Here is a 23,745-nt window from a genome sequence, read left to right on the forward strand (position 1 = left end):
AAAACTTCCGTCACTGTAAATCAAAAATTTGCTAAAACACCGATATTTCCATTCTATATAATGACCCCACTTTTAAATTTCAATTAAATATTTTGAGATTTAATTTCAATGAATGAGTACAATATAGAACTAATAATTATCAAGAATTTGAATATTTTGCCACGAAATGATCGGATTAAAAGAATTCGACTTTTTTTCAATAACATTGTTGACCTTCGTGGAGTAGGAAGCGTGGCTGCCGATAGCTTCTTGGTAATGTCATAATTTAGGTAAATGGATACAGCAAGCCATTTGGAACAAACTGCGAATAATGTATAAGAGGATATAATCAAATATAAACCGTAATAAATCATGACATATACCGGTGTGCGTATATTCATAATCAATGATAATTTGTTCTTATATCGTAGTATTAAATCGTGGGAAAAAATCGAATAATTATGCGTTTTATTTTCTCGAGTATACATTCGGATCAAGTCAAATAGTTACACGGATAAATTTAAAATACGCAGACTTTTTCGAATATATTCGCAAATTAGTTTGAATGTATACCCGTAATGAATCGTTCATAAACCCGGTTTCAATTGAATAAATATACGCGTATTAATACGAACATGTGTAGGAATCACTCGGAATATTTATGCGGAATAACGTGAATATGGTCCCAGATTCATCATAATCAACAAAAGGGCAATTCACCGAGTTGGATATCACATCGCCACTAAACAACATGTCAATCAATTGTTTCCATTTGTAAAGATGAATAGCTGAGCGTCACTAATCCTGGATCATTTGATAACTATATGTTTGGGATAAGAAAACTTTCTTAACGCCTCAAGATTAAAAGTACGTTTACATTCGCATACTTAGTTTAATTCGACGACATATTCAATGTTTCTTCCGATAAAAAATCCTCTCAATTTCATTGCTTGATGTGATACGCCTGTATATTCGATTTAATACGTGAATATACTCGATTAAACACGCATATTGAATCCATCTGATGCGAGGGTAAACTCGGAATAATACGAAGATAAATTTGAATTAAGATATATTTTCGACTTAATCCGTCTCTATATTGCAATTGACAGGCCTATATATCCTTACTAATACGCCTATATATTCGATTTAATGTCATCTTATATATAAAAAACATATATACGCGTACATAGTCGATTTAGTATGCGGGCTTTTGTGCCACACGGCTTGCTATAACTGGAGGGATGTTCTTAAGATAGGGCAAGAAATACTTTTCTGGCACTAAATTTTTCTAACATATACGTAGCGGCTCTCATCAGCACTCAACACTCTCTTCACGCGATGAAACTTTGAGCTGCCGGACTTGTCCGGGTATTCGAGCGACAAAGGGGAGTTTCTTACAAAGTAATATGAACTTGGCAATCAGTAAAAATATAATATGTGGTTTGCTATATAATTACGTTTTTTGAAGTTATTCGGTACCAATTGCATTTCGTACTCCTGATTAATAAGATTAATTAGATTAATTTGATTACTTAGAAATAGTGAAGTTGATGATGACAGGTCTTATTTACTTTTCGATTGCTTGTTAACCATAATCAGTAATATCATGGGAACATGTCAAGGCGACGGAAAATTAAGAACATATTGGACTGATTAATATCGTAGTATCATCGAAGAGACCATCAAGTCGAGGCATGTATCCTAGAATTATCAATACCAGTCCTAAGTAAAGCTTAGAAGTTTTGTAGGGTCATCCACATAAAACTGGCTCAAAATAATACTATATATGTGCATTTCAATTCCCTAAGTGTTCAGAAAGATAACAAACAAACATAAAACGAAAACATCGGGTCTAGACAATTTTCGGATTATGCTAATGTTATTCAAACATTTCTCCCTCTCACTTTCATTTATGTTTATTGCTTTCATATTGAGTCATATATATAGGGATCAACATCCTGCAAGGAATATTTATATCACAAAAGTTGCTGTATATGAACACACGCTCGGTGAACAGTGAAATATAACATTTTGTTTACGATAAGACTGTCGAAACGAGAGATAAAGCAGATTGTTGTATACTCACCATCCAAAGACCGGATTGAAGGTTTAGTTTATACCCGATCCAGTCGACTAGATTGAAGAGGACACAAGACAATTAATAACAAAATTTATGAATATCAACGTATTGTTATTTGTTTCAAATGTATTGGGAAGAAATCACCAAAGATATTCAATTCAATTAGACCGCACGAGTTTTCTTGGTCAAGCACCTAATCATAAAGTTTAAATGTGATTGGATTTACAGTATAGGAGGCTTTCGCGACCCACTCTTTCTAACAATGTTGATCTTTGGCCCTCAAAATGTGATCTTTAACCTCGATTGAATTTTGGGCCCCACCCTTAACACCTAAATATGTTCTACTTTAAAATTCGTCAACATTATCTACATATCGTGTGGTTTTATTTCTTCCCTACACAATGACAAGCAGAAAATGATTAAAAAGCAGTTCCTAGGTTTCTTAATCTTTCAGATTTTTTCCATAACTGCATCAATCACGTACGCACGAATTACATGGTCAAGCACCTACCCACCCAATTGATCCGACTTACGAACTTGGAGGACAAACATTTTGCACATTTACAAATACAATTCGACATTTCTGAAGTGCACTATCTCACCTCCCTTTACATTGCATGTACGGTGATGAGATAATGATAAGTAGCCGTATTGAACTTTACTAAGTTGTTTATGAAGCTAATCAATTTCAATAAAATAACTGATGTCCACTCCGTTTGTCTGCACTGAAGTATTTTTTTTTTCTTTGCAGAAAAAAAATTACTCAAGAAAAAGAAAACGTCACAACTGAACTACTAGTATCAAGCAGCTTCAATCGGGGTGTGCACAGGATGGAGAACAGTTGCTCTATATATAGATGGATGGAAGCCTCACTTTGTGTTATAAACGGCATGTTTTTTCTAAATATAAGATAAACAGCTTAACAACTTGACACCATTGAAATATTCTTCTGGTTCAAATAATCGGGGATCAAATAACTTTCAAATTTTTTACTACCGATATTTTCTCGTTTGTTTTTTTAATATTGGAGGTATGAAGAATTCAACCGCATTAAGGTGATTACCTTTCCACCCCATCTTGTAAATGCAATCACCCTATTATCTAGAAAGCCGTTGTTATGTGTAATAATGGACCCAAAATGTAATCTTTACCAGGTATGTAATAAATTTTGATGCAAAATTTGATAATCTTTTAACGAGGTATGTAAAAACTTGTTTACACAAAATGTTTAAAAAAAAAATTAACAAGAAATATATTAATGCAAAACGTAATACCTTTTGTTCATGACATTCTTTCGAACCTTTTTTTAGAGATGGACGTCATAAATTACGCATTTTAATAACCATATCTCCTTTTGGTCGTACAAATAAACACAGAATTAAGGGTTACATATATATATAACGGTGAAGCCAGTCTTGACCGAATCTGACGTCCACAGTTTATTATCCGAAGTAGTGATTGAATCTACGGTAGGCCCACTCATGGGATTACATGCATAGGCATAAAAGGCGATCCTGAATCCCCACACCCCGCCCTTCCCCAACCTAGTTCTCTCAGTTGCAAAACCTGCTCACTTTTGGTTATATCTGAGGCAATTGTTCTGGGCAATTTGGAAAAGTTAGGGCGGTTTGGGCAAGTTTCTGGGTAACCTGAGGAAAATTGGTAGTCATACAATATATTCCATAGAACTAGGAAATGGCTCCTGGCCAATCCGTAAAGTTACGTTTAAGTGGGTTTTTGTTAAATATTTTGAGCAATAGAAAACTATTCTTTTTTGAAAACAAACAAACCATTTTAATAACTCATATCTTAAGACATCATCTTATTAACTACCGGTAACCAGTAGTAGTCGATCCTACCTAATCTATTAAAATATATGTTTTCAAGCAAACAACCGTTTTAAACTCATATCTTAAGTGACCATCTTCGAAGATACTGTCCTTTGAGAAAGACTTAAAGAGTAACGAGAATCGAGTAACAAACATAAAAAACTTCCGTCTATTACTCAACTGTTTTGTGTTTGTTTTTTGTAAGTATTGATCTTCCAGGAGATTCTGAACTATCCATATTGGCAAGTAAAAAGCTAAGCCAAGTATAATACTATATTGCATGAATCATCAATCTCCGCAACTCTATAACTGCGTCACCCCTCTCTCCGTTAATAACAGTCGCGTATCCAGAGGGTCGTTGTACGAAAAAGAGGAGAAAAAAGGGGGAAAGTAGGGAAGAAAGGAAGGGAAAAGAAAAAGAAGAAAGAGAGAAAAAGACGAAACGGAGGGAGCAGAAAAAACGGCAAGAAATCGGGGAGAGAAAGAGGACTAGTGACATTATTACAGGGCTGATCCGTAATATATGCACAGGGTAGCCAGTGATGGCTATATATATATATATATATATATATATAAAATTTAATTATAATATAATTATAATATAATTAATTATAATATTAATATTTATGTTATATATATATATATATATATATAAATGAAAATCGTAATGAGTTGGAAAATCAAGAACAGTGAAAAAACTTTCAGCCTCCACCGGGATTCGAACCACGGGCCTCCCGCTCTGTACGCGGACACCCTAACCACTAGGCTATGGACGCTGATTGTATGTCCAGAGGTTCGAAACCGGTAAGGAAGATCGTAATTCCACTGTAGGCGTTTGTCACCTATATCGAACAATACTAGTTCTGTTTTTGGTGACATATTTTGCCCTATTCTAGAGATCAAACATGATGCTATCCAACTCGAAAATCATTTGTGATATATATATATATATATATATATATATATATATATATATATATATATATATATATATATATATATATATATATATATATATAACAAACATAAATATTAATTGCGACATAACATATCCTTCCTATTATCTTAACTCTATTTTGTTGGGTTTTTTATTGCTCAATTCATTGCTCACCTGTCCAAATCAACTTTCTGTCCATCTGTGTGTGTATGTGCTCCGCTCTTAGTTTTTTTTTTTCAATTAGCCTGTTGAACACCCTGCTTTGATCGAATGTTTTGGCACTCTGACTTGTAATTATTAACATGTATGGGCTTTTAAATTAAATAATCATAAGTTATGAAGTAATTTCATTTAGTTTAACTTTCAAGATCTTCCGGCTGTAAGGTTTTAAGTGATGGCTGATTAAATCCGATGTGTAGTTCCATTTTACGGAATTTTTAAGTATTTGTTAAGTGACATTGTAGATAGATATAGATACAAATATAGCATCTTTAGCTAAATTTGGTAAGAAGAATACAAAATTCCGTAATGGACGAAGTAAGTGTTTTATTTTGTAAATAAGGAAACTATAGTGTCATGTTTGTTTATTGGTCTCCTCTTTTGATATTAAGGGTTCTAAATATCTAGCGAACACTTTTTGAGATCCAGTCATTGCTTCATTACATAGCATTATGCCCTAAATTTCATTCATTTTCAGCCACACCGTTACACATTATTATCAATAATGTTCAACGGCGTATGGAAAGCGTGCATTTATGTATGTGTTTATGTAGGATGTTGGAAGACAACGACAGTGGTGAAATATCAAAGCAGTGGTAAAAACATTTGGACAGAGACGAAACCATGGTTTATATAGTTTAACCTAAAAACTTTGATCATTCGAACCGCATCGAGCTCCAAACATAATGTTCGATGTGTCGTCATGGTGAATACTTAATAATGACAAGGATTTGCTCCTGATATAGTCTACATTGTTTATATAAGAGATAAATCAAGTGTTATTTGAGGTTTACCAGGTATTCTTACGGAATTCTTCAATTCCATAATTAAATATATTCAGACCGGACATATTTGTTTTCCTGGATGATTTTTCATATAAACATAATCATGTTCTGAAGTACTTTTTATTTAAGGGGTGTGGGTAGGGTGGGGAAATACGAATGAAAGAAGGAAAATATTTATGGACAAACTACATCGATTAATTTGTATTTCCTTGTCTGCCAATATTCAAATAATTCACATGAGATTCTTTAATATCCATCTGATGCCATTTAATTAGTTGACTGGTCAGTCTCCGCTAAGAAAATTTTACTGGTAAGAATCGTCATTCATGATGTTCGGATGTTCAATATATTAATTTAGATGTCTACTTAATTCAATGTACTGAAAGTGAGCTGATTATTTAATTTCATTGATAAACAAGAACGTAATTATAATTTACTACGATGAATGGAAACCTTCACGATAAAAAAGACGACGTCTATGTCTCAAGTGGTGATTGTCTGATCAATCGATTTACGTTACATGAGCTTTAATATACTGTACCTTCCACTTTCTTCGACTTTAATATTGAAGGAATAAACTTAGCAGGGATAGACTGAGGTAACAGACATTCGTATAACCTATGAAATAAAGAAGAAAACGAAGCAGTCAAGAATGTAAAATCATTAAAAACCTGTTTACGACAGCTTTCAGAATACTCGTCTCGACAAGCATGGTAATTAGTGAAAACCAAAATGTAATATATGATATGTAAGCACCATAATTTTTTTAATCCATTCTCACAAAACAATTGATGCACGCCAGTATCCGACATAAAAGCGAAACTTGTAAAGCTAATAAAAGTAATTTGTTAACATAACCCACATTCTATTAAAGGTCGTATTTTGACAGTAACATGTTTGCTTTAATTGTTCAGTGTTTCACTGTTAGTAGCATTAATGATTGGCTGCTTTGGCAACTCATGTGATACAAATTGGGGATATTTATTCCAAATAAAGTAATAAACGAAACGATTTTGCGCCAGTCCCTTATGTGTAAGCCGTTCTCCTTGCGTGAAAGGCAATTGAATTTCACGAAGTAGAATTTAATCATACTTATTTTGATTTTTATTATACTTTCTTAAGTAAAACATAGGCCAATACTGTTTAATTTTACCAGTGTGTGCATATGTTATAAATACATATTACGTCAACGAGCTGTGAACGGTCTTTACGGTGAGAATGATAATGACCAATGTTTATAACAATGATGTTTTGAAATGATCACCACTGAATGGTGAACTCAAGATTAACTAAAAAACAAATCATATTTTATAACAAGACGGTATTATTTATGTAAAAGAAATTTTGACTACTTGAAATTCAATATCTCGGCCTGGAATGATATGCTAGTGCAGCTGGGATTAGTTTTCACATATTGTTATGATTACAAATATATATTAAAGAAATTGTTTGAGCGGTTGTACGTATGATAATACACGGTTATCCGTTAAATCTCGACATTTGGTCATTAATTCTATGTCATAGCATTGTTTACTAATTCATTTAGATAACTCCATTCGATGTTTTCTTTCATACATGAAGGGTTCTTACGAATAATAGATAAGAAAAAATCAAACAATGGAGTGTTGGTGATAAAGAAAGTAGTTTGAAGGGCTCTTTTAATAAAGGCATTTGAAACATCTCCCTGCAAATACATTCAAAATATACAAAATACATACAAAGATATAAGCAAACAAGTAACACTTTCCACATGATGCAAGAACAACATCATGTAGTACTGCAGCAGTATAGGACAAGACCTTTTCTGTCAAAAAAAGAATTGTCTTATAGATGAAAACACAAACGTTTGATTCGGGGTATTTTAGTCGTATGTTGTAATATTTTACCAAAAAGCAATATTCGGTGTAGTATACACTGTGTACAAGATAACACATACACCTTGACTATCTATTTAACTTGGCAAAACGTTTGGTAGTTAGAAAAGAACGAAGCTACTATAGAACCACCAATGATGTTATTTGTCATTTCATTTGGCTGAATTTTCGTGAGTTGTTTGTGGAGGTTTTAATAAATGCAATCATATTTAATAAACTTGAAAGTCATGTAAAGTCACGTGAGGTCGTTTTCTGACAGCATAAAAAATGCTACTGCTCCTAGATCTTCAATTCAGATGACATGTTGTGGATATACCGTTTGAATGGTATACCAAAATTTTCAGGGAATATATTTTTGTTGGAACGTGAGGGCCCAAAACAGGACGATCTGTAAAGTGTTCACTTATAATGAAATGTAGGTCACGGATCCTATGCAATGATCATGAAATTTGTTTTTAAACTTTTGAAATTTCAAGTGACCAGTATTTGTTTTGGTGTGGGTATCAAAATGACATCCATCTTCATTTTGGGAAATAATACCCCCATGGAAGATTTGAAAAAAAAGTCAAATATTACTTGTTATTCAGCCTTGCTATATAGTTTGATGTCATTCTCCGTGAAAGGAATATTTGATAGATTTGCAGTTTTAACTTTTTCAACAGCTAGTGTGGGGAAGGTGACATGTGAGAATGACCTATGTTGGAGCCGATTTCCGCTCTTCAACATCTCTCTGTGGTACGTTGATTGTAAATAGTTTGCAGCTCGTTTCATTATTGTATGGGTGCAACATTCGTGACCAATTTCTGTGTTAGCACAATTCAAACGTGATATACACAACGTGTTAGCAAATTTAGCAGAGGAATCATTGTTTACCTTTCATTTCATTGTTACATAAATAAAAAATGTAAATAGTGCATAAACTGTTGTTTCTTTCTTCTTCTTTTTTTTTCAATTGGGGATAGTTTATCCCAAGTGACACTAATACTATAAAAATACGTTCGAAGTACGAAGACTAACAAGGGGAATTTTGTATACACCCTACAGTGCTTAGGGCTAACACCCGTTGAAATCGGTCATTTGGGGAAATAGTCACCCGAATTCAGGATATTTAGTGGCGCAATTCGAGGGAACTCATTTCTGAATTATGAAAACGCTGGTTATTGAACGCAATTCCCATGCTATGATGATGTGTCGCAATTTTTTTACTCCCATGTAAAACAATTGCTATCCATTGATGAAATCCGATGGTTACGCAACATATTAGCTAAACAATCTAAGGCATCGGCGTGGTGATGCCATGTTTAAGTATAGTACAGTGCGATAGTGTCTTATCTCTTATGGCGCTTGCTAAGATAATACTGTTTAAACTATACCCCCTCCCCCCCCGAAAATCTTGGAATTTATATATTTTATTTAAGTCTTGCCATTGTGATAACGCTTCTCAATTAGATAAGTGTCAGATATTTGTTATTCCTTTGTCGGTAAAAATTAATGAAACAAAATATGACAATAATGTCTGCCTTTTACTTGTCTTCCATTATACCCCTATATTCAATGTAATGTAATTGTTTCATGTTTGTTAATTTCTAACGTTTTGTATTGTCATCTGTGAGAACACTATTTTAAGCAAATATTTAAGTAAAGATTCAAGAGTCGGGAATGTTGCTTTAACAAGCTGTGACACCGGAAAAGCGTTTCGTCTTATTGTACACTGCAAGGTGTCTTCAGTTATTACGTTGGACAAAACATAGCAGACATGATAGAAAAAAAAATAATCATGAATAAGATCACCGGGTAATTAGGTATGTTGACATTTCCAATAACACGACGAGTTAAGACAGGTTTTAAATCTTAGAAGTGGCTTTGGTATTTGAGGTAATGGATGCAAAACAAGTGGAGTTTTCTGTTAATCAATGAAGCCGTTAATACTGAAAATGGAATCCAGATTAAAATTGACTACATCTTATCTTAGGAAGGACATGATTAACTTTCCTCTACTCCTTCTCCCCTTTCTCCCTCCCCTCCCCCTGCACTCATCTTCTCCCATCTCTCTTCCCCTTTTTTTCTCCACACCTTTCTGTCTTTGTCCCTCTCCAGATTATTCCCTACCCTGTGCCTTTAATCTTCTCTTTGTCCCTCCACAGTTTATCTCCTTCCTCTCCTCTTCCCCAGTTGCTTTCTTCTCACTATCCGTTATCTACTTATAATCCCCTTACATCTATCTCATTGTGTTCACCGTGCTCATTAACCTGTCTGTATTCTGTGCGTGTTTTTGTCCCCTGTGTTACTGTAACTTGTCATTTAGCCTCTGAAGAAGATCCTGCTAGGATCGAAACGTCAGGCCAAATTACTTTTCACATTTTATTACACCGGCTCTCTAGTGGATAAGCAGTTTGCTAACAGTTTTATTTTATTTTGATTTACATCTTATTTTATAATAAAATGTAGGTTATATGCAATATACATCTATATAAAACATCAAGCAACATATTATGATACATGGTTATACATAGAACGCGACCGGTATTATGTCATAAGATGAAAGTGTGGTCCAGAAAGTTGTTAGTACGGTACTCACCATAACTTCTCCAACAGACACGATTGTTGCACAAACACCAAGAGGTCAATAACCTCTGTCTCTGAAATTTCTCTTCCTTCATTTTTTGTATTTATCACTAACTTCTTTACTGATGCAGGGCATGCCAGATGTAACCCTGAATGGAAGACGATTTTATCAGCTTCAATCTTACGGAACGATTGGATGAGATGCAGACCGGTAATGGGAATCTGGAGAAAGGTAACAAATAAACAAAAAGTATTGTGTGGATGTTTCATTTATGCATCCCATATATTGACACGGTTGAGGAATATCTATGACTAAAGTTCTCACTTGTCTCTACCATCACATATATGTCTACACACAAAATAAAGATTTTCCCATCCCCGCCTACTCTACCCCACATCACCCTTCCAGCCTATTTGTTCGTAGCTTCCCATTCTGTTTCCCCAAAATAAATACCAACATACATCAGTCGGATTATTAACAAAACCTAGGCTAAAATTCTCATTGTTTCCCATTATATCCAATTTAACTGCCTTTATCGAATATTTGGAAATGTTCATTGCATGTACTGGTCGTATTGATCTCATTCTTACTACCCGTTGAAATAAATATATGGATGTGACAAATCGCACTCTATAGGAGGAAAAAAAATCTTCACCTTACATATCAAGTTAGGCCAATTCACAGCTTCTTCGACATTATACATCATGGGCACCAAAAGAAGGAGGCACCAAACAAATTAAAAATACAGAGGGTTGCAAGCATACTTCGGGTATTCTATGTCCCATTTATAAGACTTAATGGTTAACTGTTAGATGTATCGGCTGGGGGAAGTGATGTAATAAGTAGCAGTGCAGCATTGTAAATAAGCCACAGTAAAGAGACCGTATTCACCCAAAACCCACAATAGTTTCGACTTGCGTGGGTATTTTCTTTAAATATTTGGCACCTCCAGACGCCCGGATATTGCATTCTTCGGCTTTCTCTGTTGAGGAGAGGATTTCTTTTGAATTCCTATGCGATTGATATTGCAAGAGAAATGTATCTATTTTTGTAGTAATGTGTTGTTTTCTATTTTTGTTATGTCCCTGACTGCAGGGTTTTTCATCATGCTTATGCCGTACCTTGTTTTGTTTAGTCCATTGGTAATTTCCACAAATTTAACACTTGAAGTCAATTGCAACCTGACAATTTGGTAAGATCGTATCTCAAGGGGGTGTACTGTAGATCGACTTTCATACAAAGATTTTTTGAGACCGACTGCTGTGATCGACTGAGCAACGTTTTCAAAACCACAACAAGAATGACTCTTTGTTGGATAATTACAGTTGTATATACTCAAACACTGTTATTGGATGAGAGAACAGCCGTGCAACATTAACAGTTAGTTCTTGGCCGCGGCTAGGGGTTTCATACACATAAATATATGCCAGGGAGAGAAATGACTCTTATGTTACTCTGAGGGCAACGCCACCGGAAGCTTCATCTCATATGTTTAGTTTCAGCACAAAATACATATGAGAGAAAACTTCGAAATTGTATTGGAATGTATTTGAAAGCCCCACTCGGGTTCCCGGTGACTAACCTCCCGAAAGCTATTCAATATTCTTGCGTTTGTCTACTACTTGGACGCCCGTGTTACATATCGAAAATTGCACTATTTTATTTGAACATTCGATAATTCTTAGATACTCTACGCTCCAAGCTAGAAACATGTAAGAAAAATATTAAATAAAAGTCCATACAATATTAATGTTACCGATGTAGTAAACACCTTGTGGCTGAGGGACTGGCCAACGTATGTGTGCTGTTTTCGATAGAGTTGCATGATCGGACTAGGCTTTACTGATGATGTTTTGCACAATTTATTGTTTTGCTAAATGATTTCAGGTGTTTTACACTGTACAGGTGTATGACAATGGGGTTATGTTGATTGGTAGTAACTGTAAACAACCAAGAATAAGGTAGGGGAAAGTAAGTGTTGCTTCAATTAAATTATCCGAGGATGTTTCTTCGACAATGAACTGATGGGGGCACTAAATCTCCGACAGGGAAAGCTGGTCCTTGCAGGAAGTTCAATGAGAGGAAATGCCAAGGCAGTTACGTCTCCAAGGCGCCAACAAAGCAAGTTTACGAAGAAGGTCCAGGAATGTAGTATGTCCTCCCCAGAGGATTTGAGTAGGCGGCTGGAAATGGAGTTTACCAGTATGAATACACAGCTAACTACCCTGCAAGCCTGAACTGTTAGAGAGGCCAGAACGACTCTCGAAAAGGTACCGGGAGTCTTCAGAGGGACAGCGAGGCACCCCGTCAGTTGAGATCTGGCCCCACAGTCATAGGAGTCCCTCACGTGGTAGTAGTGGTGGCATTCCCACAAGATTTGTGGGAAACGCTCCCTCTTCAGCGGTGTTGTTGGACGGGGGGTATGAGTCGTTACTGGACACACATTCCCAGGTAACGTGTACTGCGAAGTCATGATACGGGAGAAGACTATCTTACGAAATACCCAACCCCTTCGTGAGTTTGGACTCACTGAGGCATTGGGTTATGGGGTGTGTTAAGTTTAGTATCACCCCTCCTAAAGGAGATGCAGGTACGAGGTGCAAGGTAACAACGTTTGTTCTCATCCTGCCTAATAGCCCATCTGCAATCAATGTACAAGACTTAATATGATCAAACACCTCCTTGCTGTTGATTGCCGCCGTAGAGGTGGGCGTCACTTCAACCTTAGCTCAAGATGGGCCCCAACTGGGCTTAGGCTTAGGCTTGCCGTCAAACTGAACAAGTTGGGAAAAGACGGATGATCATGGTCATTAAATATACCGGGAAATGAAGTGGTGTCAGCGAATGGCAATATATACTTAATTTGAGATATAGAGATCAATTTCCTGGTATGCCATCCCGTCTATCTATGGGCTTCCGTGTACCCATTGCTCACTCAAACTGACCAATTGTGGTTCTTGTAAAAACAATGTGACGGTCCAGAACAACTATTTCGGTAGAGATGTGAGACTTACTGATGAGCACCTCATTGGGGCGGGTGGGTGGGTGGATGCATGGATGGATATATATTTTTATCTTTAGGTTTTTAGTTGTTCTAAATGATCCTAGCGGGTAGAAGTTCCATACAGGTCTGATGAGAATGGTTGATGGGATAACAACCATGGAGACTGGGTTAAAAACATGCGAGGCGGAATATAGAGGCACACTGGGACAGTATGGTATCAATATTATTTTATTTTTCTTTCACAGTTTAACTGAGGAAAATAGTAAATTGTCTTGAAATGCCACCGGGTGATCAAGGAGCAGTGCAGTACTCAATGTCTAATGTAGTATCTACAGTTATGCAGGAAATTAATTTTTTGTGAGATATCATTAACACACACAGAGATAAATACTCAATTCTCATGATATTGGTGAGTTGTACCGTCATTTTAGGTAAATTTTATAATTCTTTTCATAATCTGCTTTTGTGCATGTTTCAAATACTGTAAACAAACCTTAAAGCAACACATGTAATAAACAATGTAGCGTTGCTATTTTCAATGCACTTGACATTGATTTTACTCTTCGAAATGCAAAGTTTGGTGATTTGGCAATCAAAAGAAAGATGTATGATAAACAAACTATTTACAGTTAGTAGGTCTGTTTGACATGGTTGTTGAATATTTCATCGAAAAATATAGATGTAGATTTGACTGGGCGGCAAAACTGCTTTGGTGTTATATATCAAAGGAATAATTGCGATTAGTAAAGTTTCTGTCAAATCTTGAATAACGTTATACGACCAATTGCTCGTTTAAAATGGGTACTGATTCATCCTTTGGTCATTGGTAATGATCTTTGCTAGTTGGTGAAATTTCCATTGTGGCAACAATAAGTCGTCTCTGATGGTGAACAACTATGATAATATCAAAAAAATATCAACAGAAAAAAAAGCAATTAGATTGCTGAGTTATACCTAGGTCTGAAGCACTCCACCCCCCCCCCACCCCACCCTTCATGTTTATGAGGAAGTCATCATCCACTTCGGTGCATTTGCTACAAGAAGCTTAACAGTATTTATGATGCTTACAATCTGACCAGCCAAGAGTTTACAAGTTAAGATGTTTTGCATTGTTAAGGAACCAGAAAGGGACAGCTAGAGCTGCCGAAAGGAATCCATCCATGTGTTGATAATCTTTAAGAACACGTTATGCTGCATTTAAATATATGGAGGTTATGAAATACATGGTGAGTGCTAAGCGCAGTTCAAAACAGCAATACAAAATTCACTTCTTGATTTCAGTTTCCTTTGCTATTTGTTTTTTTTTTCATTTTGGGAAGATTTCCACTTTCTTTGCTCTCCATGTCTTAGCCAAATGGGTGTGTCGACTTTTTTGGTTTATAAAGATAAGGAATACCCCAAACATTCTGTTGGATCTGGATTCTCTGCAGTCAGGGACGTAGCGAAGGGGTTTTTGTTGGGGGGGGGGGGGTGTGGAGAATTTGATTTGCCGACGGATCTGGAAGTGGTGACTGAAATGGGGGAGGGGTCTAAGGGGAGGGGGTGTCCCCCTCCCTTTTGGAAAATGTTTAGTTTTGAAACGTCCTTAGATGCAATCTGGTGTATATTTTAAGTCAAATTTGATTTGCCGACGGATCTGGAAGTGGTGACTGAAATGGGGGAGGGGTCTAAGGGGAGGGGGTGTCCCCCTCCCTTTTGGAAAATGTTTAGTTTTGAAACGTCCTTGGATGCAATCTGGTGTATATTTTAAGTCAAATTTGATTTGCTGACGGATCTGGAAGTGGTGACTGAAATGGGGGAGGGGTCTAAGGGGAGGGGTCTACCCCTTCCCTTTGGAAAATTTTTAGTTTTGAAACGTCCTTAGATGCAATCTGGTGCATATTTTAGGTCAAATTTGGCACGGTAGAAGCTCCCGTTCTCCTTCTCTCTATGCAGCTTTCCTTCTTTCTTCCCCTTCCGCTCTCTTCACCTTTTCTCCTTTTGCCGACAGACCCAAAATTTGCCGACAGCGACCAAATTATTGGAGGGGGCGGGGTGTGACACCCCCCACACCCCCCGCTCGCTACGCCCCTGTCTGCAGTTGGTTCTCTGTTCTTGAAATACTCTATCATCCAAAATAGGCTGCCAGTTTGCATTTTATGGAGTTTTCCTGTTGATGGCTTTTTCCCACCTCTTTCTTGCTGATTGGACTCTAGTTGAAGCGGAAAATGGATGAAATAAGAATGGTGGAGCACAATATCAATGCATAAGGTGTCTCCCTCTGTGAAAACTGCGTTTCTTCTTTCTCCACTGCACAGGCTTCACCTTTTTGCAGTACAGATACTGTCCATACTACACTTTGTGCCGGAAAATAAAAACCTGCAGCAATGCTAACTTGCCACTTCTGTGTTCTTTATTTAGCATGGGATATTATACATATAACTATATCGGACCTTTCATGTTCCTTCATAATCTACACCCAGGATAAGGAATATATGCTGCTGTGTAACTTGGTTATACTACAGGCTAAATATGTTACAAGCAAACAGTGACAATAGCCTAGTCGAGATTGAATTAAAATATAAGAAGGCATACAATTCGCCTGAAATGATTCACTTGAGAAAGATTTATTTCCGATTAAGTAGTACTATGAGACTTCAGGATTATTACTGCCTTGTTCAAATAACTGGTACTAGGCCTGCAAAGGAACAGTTAAAACGTAACACATGCCGGCTGTACGCTACATGTAGGCAGTGCGAGTTGATTGAATGAACTGTCATGAAACTAGATCTGTAACACTTAAAGGACATAAGACTTTGAAAATATTGACGAAACTTACCCGAAAGTTGCGTATCACACTTTCTTCGGACTCGATCAAAACGGGCACGGAACGTACTCTACAGTACATATTCAGACATACACAGTTAAGTTTATGAAACAACTTATAATAATATAACGTACATAATGCCGTGGTTGTGTTAGTCTTCAAATGCAATTATCGTGAAGTCGAAGGAACGGAACTTAGATGCGACTTTGTGGTAAGCACTTCCCTCCGAGATAATGATAGTTAGTTATATGTGACACAAATTTCTGAGCTGAGTACATATAGCTATGGTATTTATTACAGGTACATTCAATATGAAAACTAACCACCCAAAGGTGGGATGAAGGGAGGGAGTTGATGCACATATGACCTAGCGCGACATCATCTAACATGCCCGATAATGCTCTTCCAAAAACTAAGAATGAAACACATCGTTTGGACCAGTGATGAGAATAGCCTGCTCACCTTCACCAATCACATCATTTTTTTTTTACACAGCACAATCAAATTCACCTTTAATTTCTCCCACCAACAGGTAAACTTTCTCTATGTGACTGTTCGCAAGGAACACGGTTCTCTCTCTACAGACTTATGCACCAAGCCACAGACACACACCAGTATCTCCATTCTTCAAGTTGCCATCCCGTCACTGCAAGTCTGTAATTGACTACAGTCAAGCACTTCGTCTTTGTCGCATTTGCTCTAACAATTCCTCTTTCATTAGCCATATAGATGCTTTGGAAAAATACATTACTGCCAGGGGCCATAGTGCCATAGTGCCATGAAGCCATGCAGAGAGTCCGCTCCCTTTCTACATCATCTACTTTGGCAGTGAAGAAAAAGGGACAAGATTGTAACAGCAGGCCCCCCTGGTTGTTACTTTCCACCCAAATCTTCTTCCTCCTCCTCCTCAGAAAAGCACCTCTAAATACCACAACATTCTACTCAATTCAGGTAGACTCCAACGAGCCGTCCCTGAAAAACCTATCATGGTCTATCATTATTGTGCGTGCTGCTGTTCCACCTCTAACTTCTAACCCTACACCCATTCAGCATGGTACTTTCAAATGTAATTGTACTTCGAGATGCATCATCTGCAGCCACCACATTGTTGATCCGAATTCCATCACCAGCCACATCATGCAACTCACACACAAGACTAAGGGTCACATCACTTGCACAACCACTAATATCATATATCTCTTGTAGAGTTTGCGGCATCCAGTATGTTGGCTAAACCAAAACCACCCACAATAAGCGAATCTATGGTCACAGATCCACAGTCAACACCATGAAGACTGAGACTCTAGATGGAGTACACTTTAACCTTCCCAACCATACCATTAACGACATGTCCCTACAGGGGATTGCATCCTTAGGTAGCCGTCCTGACCTAGTACTAATCAGCAGATAGAGGCTGTGAATGCAAGGCCTTTGCACCATTCAACCTCATGGGCTCAACATTCAAGAAGGACATGAGTAACTTTTCTTCTGTTTCCCCCTTCCTTCTCCACTTGTCCCCCTCCCCCTTTCACTCCTCTTCTCGTAGCTCTCTTCCACTCTTTTCTCTCCACACCTTTCTGTCTTTTTCCTTCTCCAGTTTATTTCCTAACCCCTTCCCTGAACCCTCTCGTTGTCCCTCCACTGTCTATCTCCTACCTCTCCTCTTCCCTTGTTGGTTACTTTCTTTCTTCTCTCCATCCCTTGTCTACTAATCCCCTTTCACCCATCTCTTTGTGTTCACCATGCACATTAACCTGTCTGTATTTTGTGCATGTTTTTGTCTCTTCTGTTACTGTTACTTGTCAGTTAGCCTTTGAAGAAGATCCTGCTAGGATCGAAACGTCAGGCCAACTTACTTTTACACATTCTCCTATTCTCCTACAAAGCCTGTCTAGTAGATAAGCAGTGTGTTAACAGTTTTATTTTTTATTTTAAATTACATTACATTATGTTATAATTACGGAACGCCAGACTGTATCATAACCTGTTAAGCAGCTTGTGTTTAGATGTTATATTCCGAAGTTGATATAATACACTAACTGGGTAGTTATCAGCCTAAGATATTCGCATGTAGATTTGCGTTGTTACGGTTCTAATTAAAGTTTCTTACAACTTAATGTATTGTCATTTCATATGCATTCCATCAAGTAAGTAGTCAGTATAATCATACTTACAAACACCTGTTATCGCAGTATCCTGATTGAACATATCCAGATTTGTTACTGACTGATGACAGCACGATATGCGCTGGAATTTAACTTTATAGTTTGGTTACTAATTTTAAAGTAACAAAGGGACACTTGATAGCAAACGTTCATATGTCATATTATCAGGTTACTGACTCACTTCATAGTTTGATGCGTTCTCCAGTAGTTTTATTGCGTATCTCTGTAGCAGGGGACTAATACTGCCGTAAATGTATACGTCATTTGAACATAACGCCGTAAGAGTATCCAAATCATCAACCTGGTGATAAATAAACGAGTAAAGACACGTCCGTTTTAATAAACTTTAGTCAAACAATAATTCGTTTCATTAGAGGTTATAATCTGTAGTAACTATGAAAATGTACTCAACGAGGAAGTGTGTAAGAACACACACATTACGTATATGTATGTTCCTTTATTCTGATGATCATAAAGTGGCTACTTGTTGCTGATCCTTCATAATTATATTAAATATTGCCAAACTTAAGATAACAATAGCATAGATGACCTTTTCAAAGATATGTAAACATTTTAAGTGTACTTTATATGCAAGTATATGTAATTATGCAGTTATATGCAATAAGTATGTTATATGCAATGATTTTAGTCTGAATACTATTTTATATAGAACATGGTGTACACAAAAAAAACAAAAAAACCCCCCTAACAATCACAACTAGGAAACAAGCAAAGAACAATTAAACAATATAACTCTGTAAATGGCAAGTACAGAGTAAAAGAAATATAAAACAGACGTACTTCCCAAACACCGGATTGAAGATTCAGTCTGTAACCATATCTGCACCAAAATACTAAAATAAGAAAATGTTAATACAAAGAACGGTTAAACAGTAGAAACAACAAAACTACGTTTGATTGATCAATCATTGAAATGAATCATTGAATGCTTCACCTTATGAATTACAAAATAATGATAACATTTGGCTTGAGGCTCACTATTTATGTTTTATGCCTGGTCTAAAGACAAGGGTAATATGCTCATATATAACTTTGCTATAATTTACATTTCTTGCAACACGAGAGCAGTTGATATCTGTAAAATATTACAATGGGAACAAACAAACACAATGCTCAAACAATCATATTCTTTTATGCGATATCCGTTTGTGGTAAATCTTGTACAATGTTAACACTCCTCCAGCCAGAACAGTTTGCTATATTTATTACTCCTTTCTAATGATTGCTGAAGATTCACAGTACTATGTTTGTTGTGCTTTCTGTCAGCAAATATATCACACAGTTCCAGTAAACATGTATTGAAAGTCTATATTCCTAGGAAGACCACTTTAAATGAACACTAAATGAATATTTACTAAATAGATTACTTTTAACGTTCCTTGATCTTATTTCTTCTGGAATTGAGTCCAAGGAGAAGGACAGAGGCAGCAAACAGTCTTCAAACCTATGAAGTAGAAAGACGAAATATATCAAAAGAGGTGACTAGAATATGTTATTTGCAACGAAAATTTGTAGGTAATTATTTAAACCGGTGATGTGGGCGAGTGGATAAAGACGGTAGCATTTAAAGCAATGATGCTTAGTAATCGGGAGGTTCCAAGTTCGATGCACGGCCGGGTCATAGTAAGGTGGGTTTTTCATGCAAGATCAATCTACGGTTGTCCCATATGAAAATTACTTTCTAAATTGAAACATTCCAAGTTTGAGTTAGGGTGTTAAATTGGAAGCCACCCGACGTGTAAGTTGTAATCCATAAGCCCTTCTGCATTTTTCTCACATTTATAATCCATCTACAGTAAATGTCGTTTTGATGTTACAATACATATAGGTTGGAAGAGTTGGTAACGTCAGGGATTCGTTATCGTTTGAATTTTAGATCACTGTCTGTGCGTGTGATCAAAACATTTACATAATGTTTACACCCGTGAGTTCCGACGTGAAATGGCAATAACAGTATCCAAAACATTACAATTACATATCACAAATAACCCAACAACAGTCACCCTTACACGTGCCCTTGCCTCCTCTTGGGAACTAGACTGTTCATTTCCGATTGATCAAAAACTTTATGTCTTATGACGTACCAGTCCAAGAAAATGTTATTCGAAACAACAACATTGGAAATAATTTAGCATAAGGATTTCCGTTATTCATTCTATTCTGAAAAGAAATTATAAATTGAGCATAAAAATAAGAACATAACTTTGTGTTTTCCTCTACAGTAGCGTGGTATTGGAAAACAATGATGATACTTGACTTACGACAACTCCTTTAAGGCCGTACAACCTAATCCATATCGAAATATCTTATTGACTTCTTCCTCTGAAAGTACCCTTGATATCTCTTCTACCTTATCCAACACTACGTGTATCCTTTCAACTGTTGATAGGTTAGTCAAAGTGAGTCCAGAATGGAGCACAATTGTATTATCCTCGCACTCCTTGAAACAGTTGTTTAGTTCTAAGAAATTAATCTGAATCTAAAAGAACAAAGCAAACATGATTGAAATCGTGTTTATTTACAAAATCTAATGAAATATTTCACGTTGATACTTCCATGGAGAGCTAAGCGGGGTCATATGGAAAATGTCACAGGGTCCATTATGAGCTCATCATTTAAACTTATATTTGTAGCAAGTGGCAATATATTACCTGTAATCCCACTTCTTCCATCTCCGACTAATTAATCGGGAGCCCGGAACTGTAGCTAATGAGCCATCCCCCCCCCCCCATGTTGACAGACCTCCTACTAACAACCAAGTCAACAGGTGGGAAATCATAGTATATTACAGGATACTATTTTTCTGAATGGCTAGCCTGTGTGCCTGTTTGAATGTTATTGGACTTGCAACTACCCTGTAGTATGTTTGCAGCGTGTTAAAGATTATGGTTGAGTAATTGGCACAATGAGGAAGGTTTTATTTCAGAGTGAAGTCGAAGTAAGAAATCCAAAATAAATTCTGTAATTTGCCTTTTTGGAACTTTAGTAGAGGGACCCATCCCTGCATAAGCGTAGTTATTGGATATATTTTACGTATAGATCATGTAGTTTTGTCCACTTTTTTCCTAATACGACTAATACGTTATAGCCGAATCATTTTATGACCTATTCTCAGATACAGTTCAACAAAAACGTTAGGTTGTGTAGAATATTTCGTTAACAATGAATTTACTTTGTATTCCACCAAGAACCTTGATCTATTGCTATGTGATTAGAGGAATAACACCGACCTCAACTTTGGTTACATTCTCGATACAACAAAGCAGTATTTTAGTTTCGTATTTAAAACGACTATTTAAAAGTAAATGATCCAATCACTTTTAAGCAAGCTTTCGGATTTGAAAGAAACTAAGATGAGCAGCTTTTTAGTCAACGATAATAATTATAACGTGAGAGTAAAGCATTAGGTGTACCTTTCTGGGGAATGGCAAACTTAATTTTATTTGGAAATGATTTTTTTGTGATCAAATGGTTTCTCCATATTGTTCTTATAAATACTTTCTGAATCAATTAATAAGCCCCTGACTACGTTTGCATGTGGATACTGGAAAATGAAAAATGAACTCAGCAATCGCATTTGTAACCCACCCCTTGCTTTGATGCTATTTCCAGGAGTTGTAGATTTGATCTCTGTAGTAGCCTGCTGTCAGTAGACTTTATTGTCATGCCACCAGAGCATAGATCCTTCACAATCTTGGAAACCTCATCCGGTTCACCTGACTGTTCAAAGAAACAAAGTGATGCGAATGACTGTCCATCTGGAAGACCTTTGAGGTATCTGATGATCCTATCCGAAGCTCTCCTGTTTAGCCCACATGCGAAACGGAAAACAAATTGGAGATCAACAGGATTAATTTCTTCCAGTATATAGCTTAGCCAGAAACTGAAGAATCGTCCCGCATATTCTGATAAGTAGTTTGCTGCATACCATTCGACGAAAAGCTTGTGGTAGAAATATACAACTGTGGTGCATTTGACAAGATCAGAAACACTAGTACCTGGAGTTTCGTTTATTACTAGAATTTCCTCCTCAACCAGAACCCCAATTTCACAAAGTTCTTCGCAGCAACTGGATCCAACTTTCTCTATGAACATTTCTTTTGGCCAAACAATTTTTTGGTTTTTACCCGTGAGTCCATCAAATGCTAGCTTATTTAGGTGTGAGTAGTCGGGAATGATTTTGTGATGATTGGTAGATTCCTTCTTTTTTTTCCACATGTGGCTATAGAAAGAGGTCATCACGTACTTAAAAAAACTTGTCACAGAACTAAATCTGATTGGAATACTGTCATCGTTTACTATGTGAGCAAACATTACGCAAAATAATGGAACCTGACAAATATCATTGATCACTGGACTACTGTTGAGTAGATTCTTGATCTTCTTCCCTGCTTCCACGTCATCACCCACAACTGCTCGTCTAATGTACTCATCCATGCATTTCTCATCGAAACCGGTCAACCTGACAATAACTGCAGCAGGATTAACATACTTAGGCATGGAAGACGATCGTGTGGATATTATCACCCTAAACTTAGCAAACATATCACCTTTAATAATTTTGATGACGTCAGTTTCATTACCACTATCCTTATCAGGGTATTCATCATATCCATCTAATACGATCACACCTGAGGAGTAGCTACTTAGTATTTCTTTTATTTGGTCGTTTGTTATTTCCAAGTCAGCAGGCATGAGGACCAAACGGATAGCTTCATATATTGATGAAATACTTCCAAGAAGCCTTAAAGGCAATAAAATAAAAATATCGATATTTTTAAGGGGAGAAACACCTTTCGAATGACACCAGTCATAGGCAGCTTGCAGAGTGCAGGTCGATTTTCCGTAGCCTGGATCTCCTTCTAATATAATTCGCGTAGCCGTAACGATATTGTTATCAAATATATCTCGGAATGATTTTAACTGTATTTTTTCTAAAGGTCCTTTCAGAATCGAAGCCCCCATCGAAGTTGACATCTTCACAATTTCAACACCACTATCAATGAAGATTTCGTCCACACAGAATATTTTATCTCGTATATACGGTATCGGTTGGATTTTGTTGTACCATAACGCATATTTCATTCTGAGTCCACGTATCAGTATGTTAGCTTTATCTAAAGAACAGAAAGAAATATAAAAAAGATGTAAAACATATACGGTTTTTTTTTTGCAATGCAAATTGTGTTCGTCGAATATATCAAACCTAAGTCAAATAACACATTTAGTCGTTTGACAATCTAAAATATTTTATAACAGCATGGCTTTCGAAACAAAAATGTGTTTATTTACTTAAATGGTTAATACGCATATTGTAAGATAACATAAACAATATCGAAGTTACTTTAAAATCTTAAAACTAATCAAACATTGCATGAAATATAATTTAAACATGGCAGCTTTCCATCAATATTCTGTTATGCTAGGTTTTGTAAGGCTATGACGTATGCTAATAAAACAGTTATTGTGCCAAGAAA

The 23,745-nt window shown here is 36.5% G+C and overlaps 2 protein-coding genes across 11 annotated transcripts in view; one reads left to right on the top strand and one right to left on the bottom strand.

Moving 5' to 3' along the window:
- The window catches only part of LOC139982453 (uncharacterized), a 564,762-nt gene that overhangs the window by 217,704 nt on the left and 323,313 nt on the right, over positions 1–23,745 (top strand). The gene's annotated exons all lie outside the window — the stretch shown is intronic.
- Positions 1–23,745, bottom strand: part of LOC139983738 (uncharacterized) — a 28,271-nt gene that overhangs the window by 3,302 nt on the left and 1,224 nt on the right. The window contains exons 3-10 of the mRNA XM_071997468.1: positions 21,857–23,385; positions 20,530–20,747; positions 19,636–19,712; positions 19,049–19,101; positions 18,429–18,548; positions 10,285–10,493; positions 6,374–6,450; positions 2,069–2,115 (exon numbers count right to left, since the gene is read on the bottom strand). Coding sequence (XP_071853569.1) covers positions 2,069–2,115; positions 6,374–6,450; positions 10,285–10,493; positions 18,429–18,548; positions 19,049–19,101; positions 19,636–19,712; positions 20,530–20,747; positions 21,857–23,385 — 2,330 coding nt within the window. The remainder of the gene's footprint in view (positions 1–2,068; positions 2,116–6,373; positions 6,451–10,284; positions 10,494–18,428; positions 18,549–19,048; positions 19,102–19,635; positions 19,713–20,529; positions 20,748–21,856; positions 23,386–23,745) is intronic.

Source organism: Apostichopus japonicus, chromosome 16 (genome assembly GCF_037975245.1).
Source record: "Apostichopus japonicus isolate 1M-3 chromosome 16, ASM3797524v1, whole genome shotgun sequence".
Classification (NCBI taxonomy): Eukaryota; Metazoa; Echinodermata; class Holothuroidea; order Aspidochirotida; family Stichopodidae; genus Apostichopus; species Apostichopus japonicus.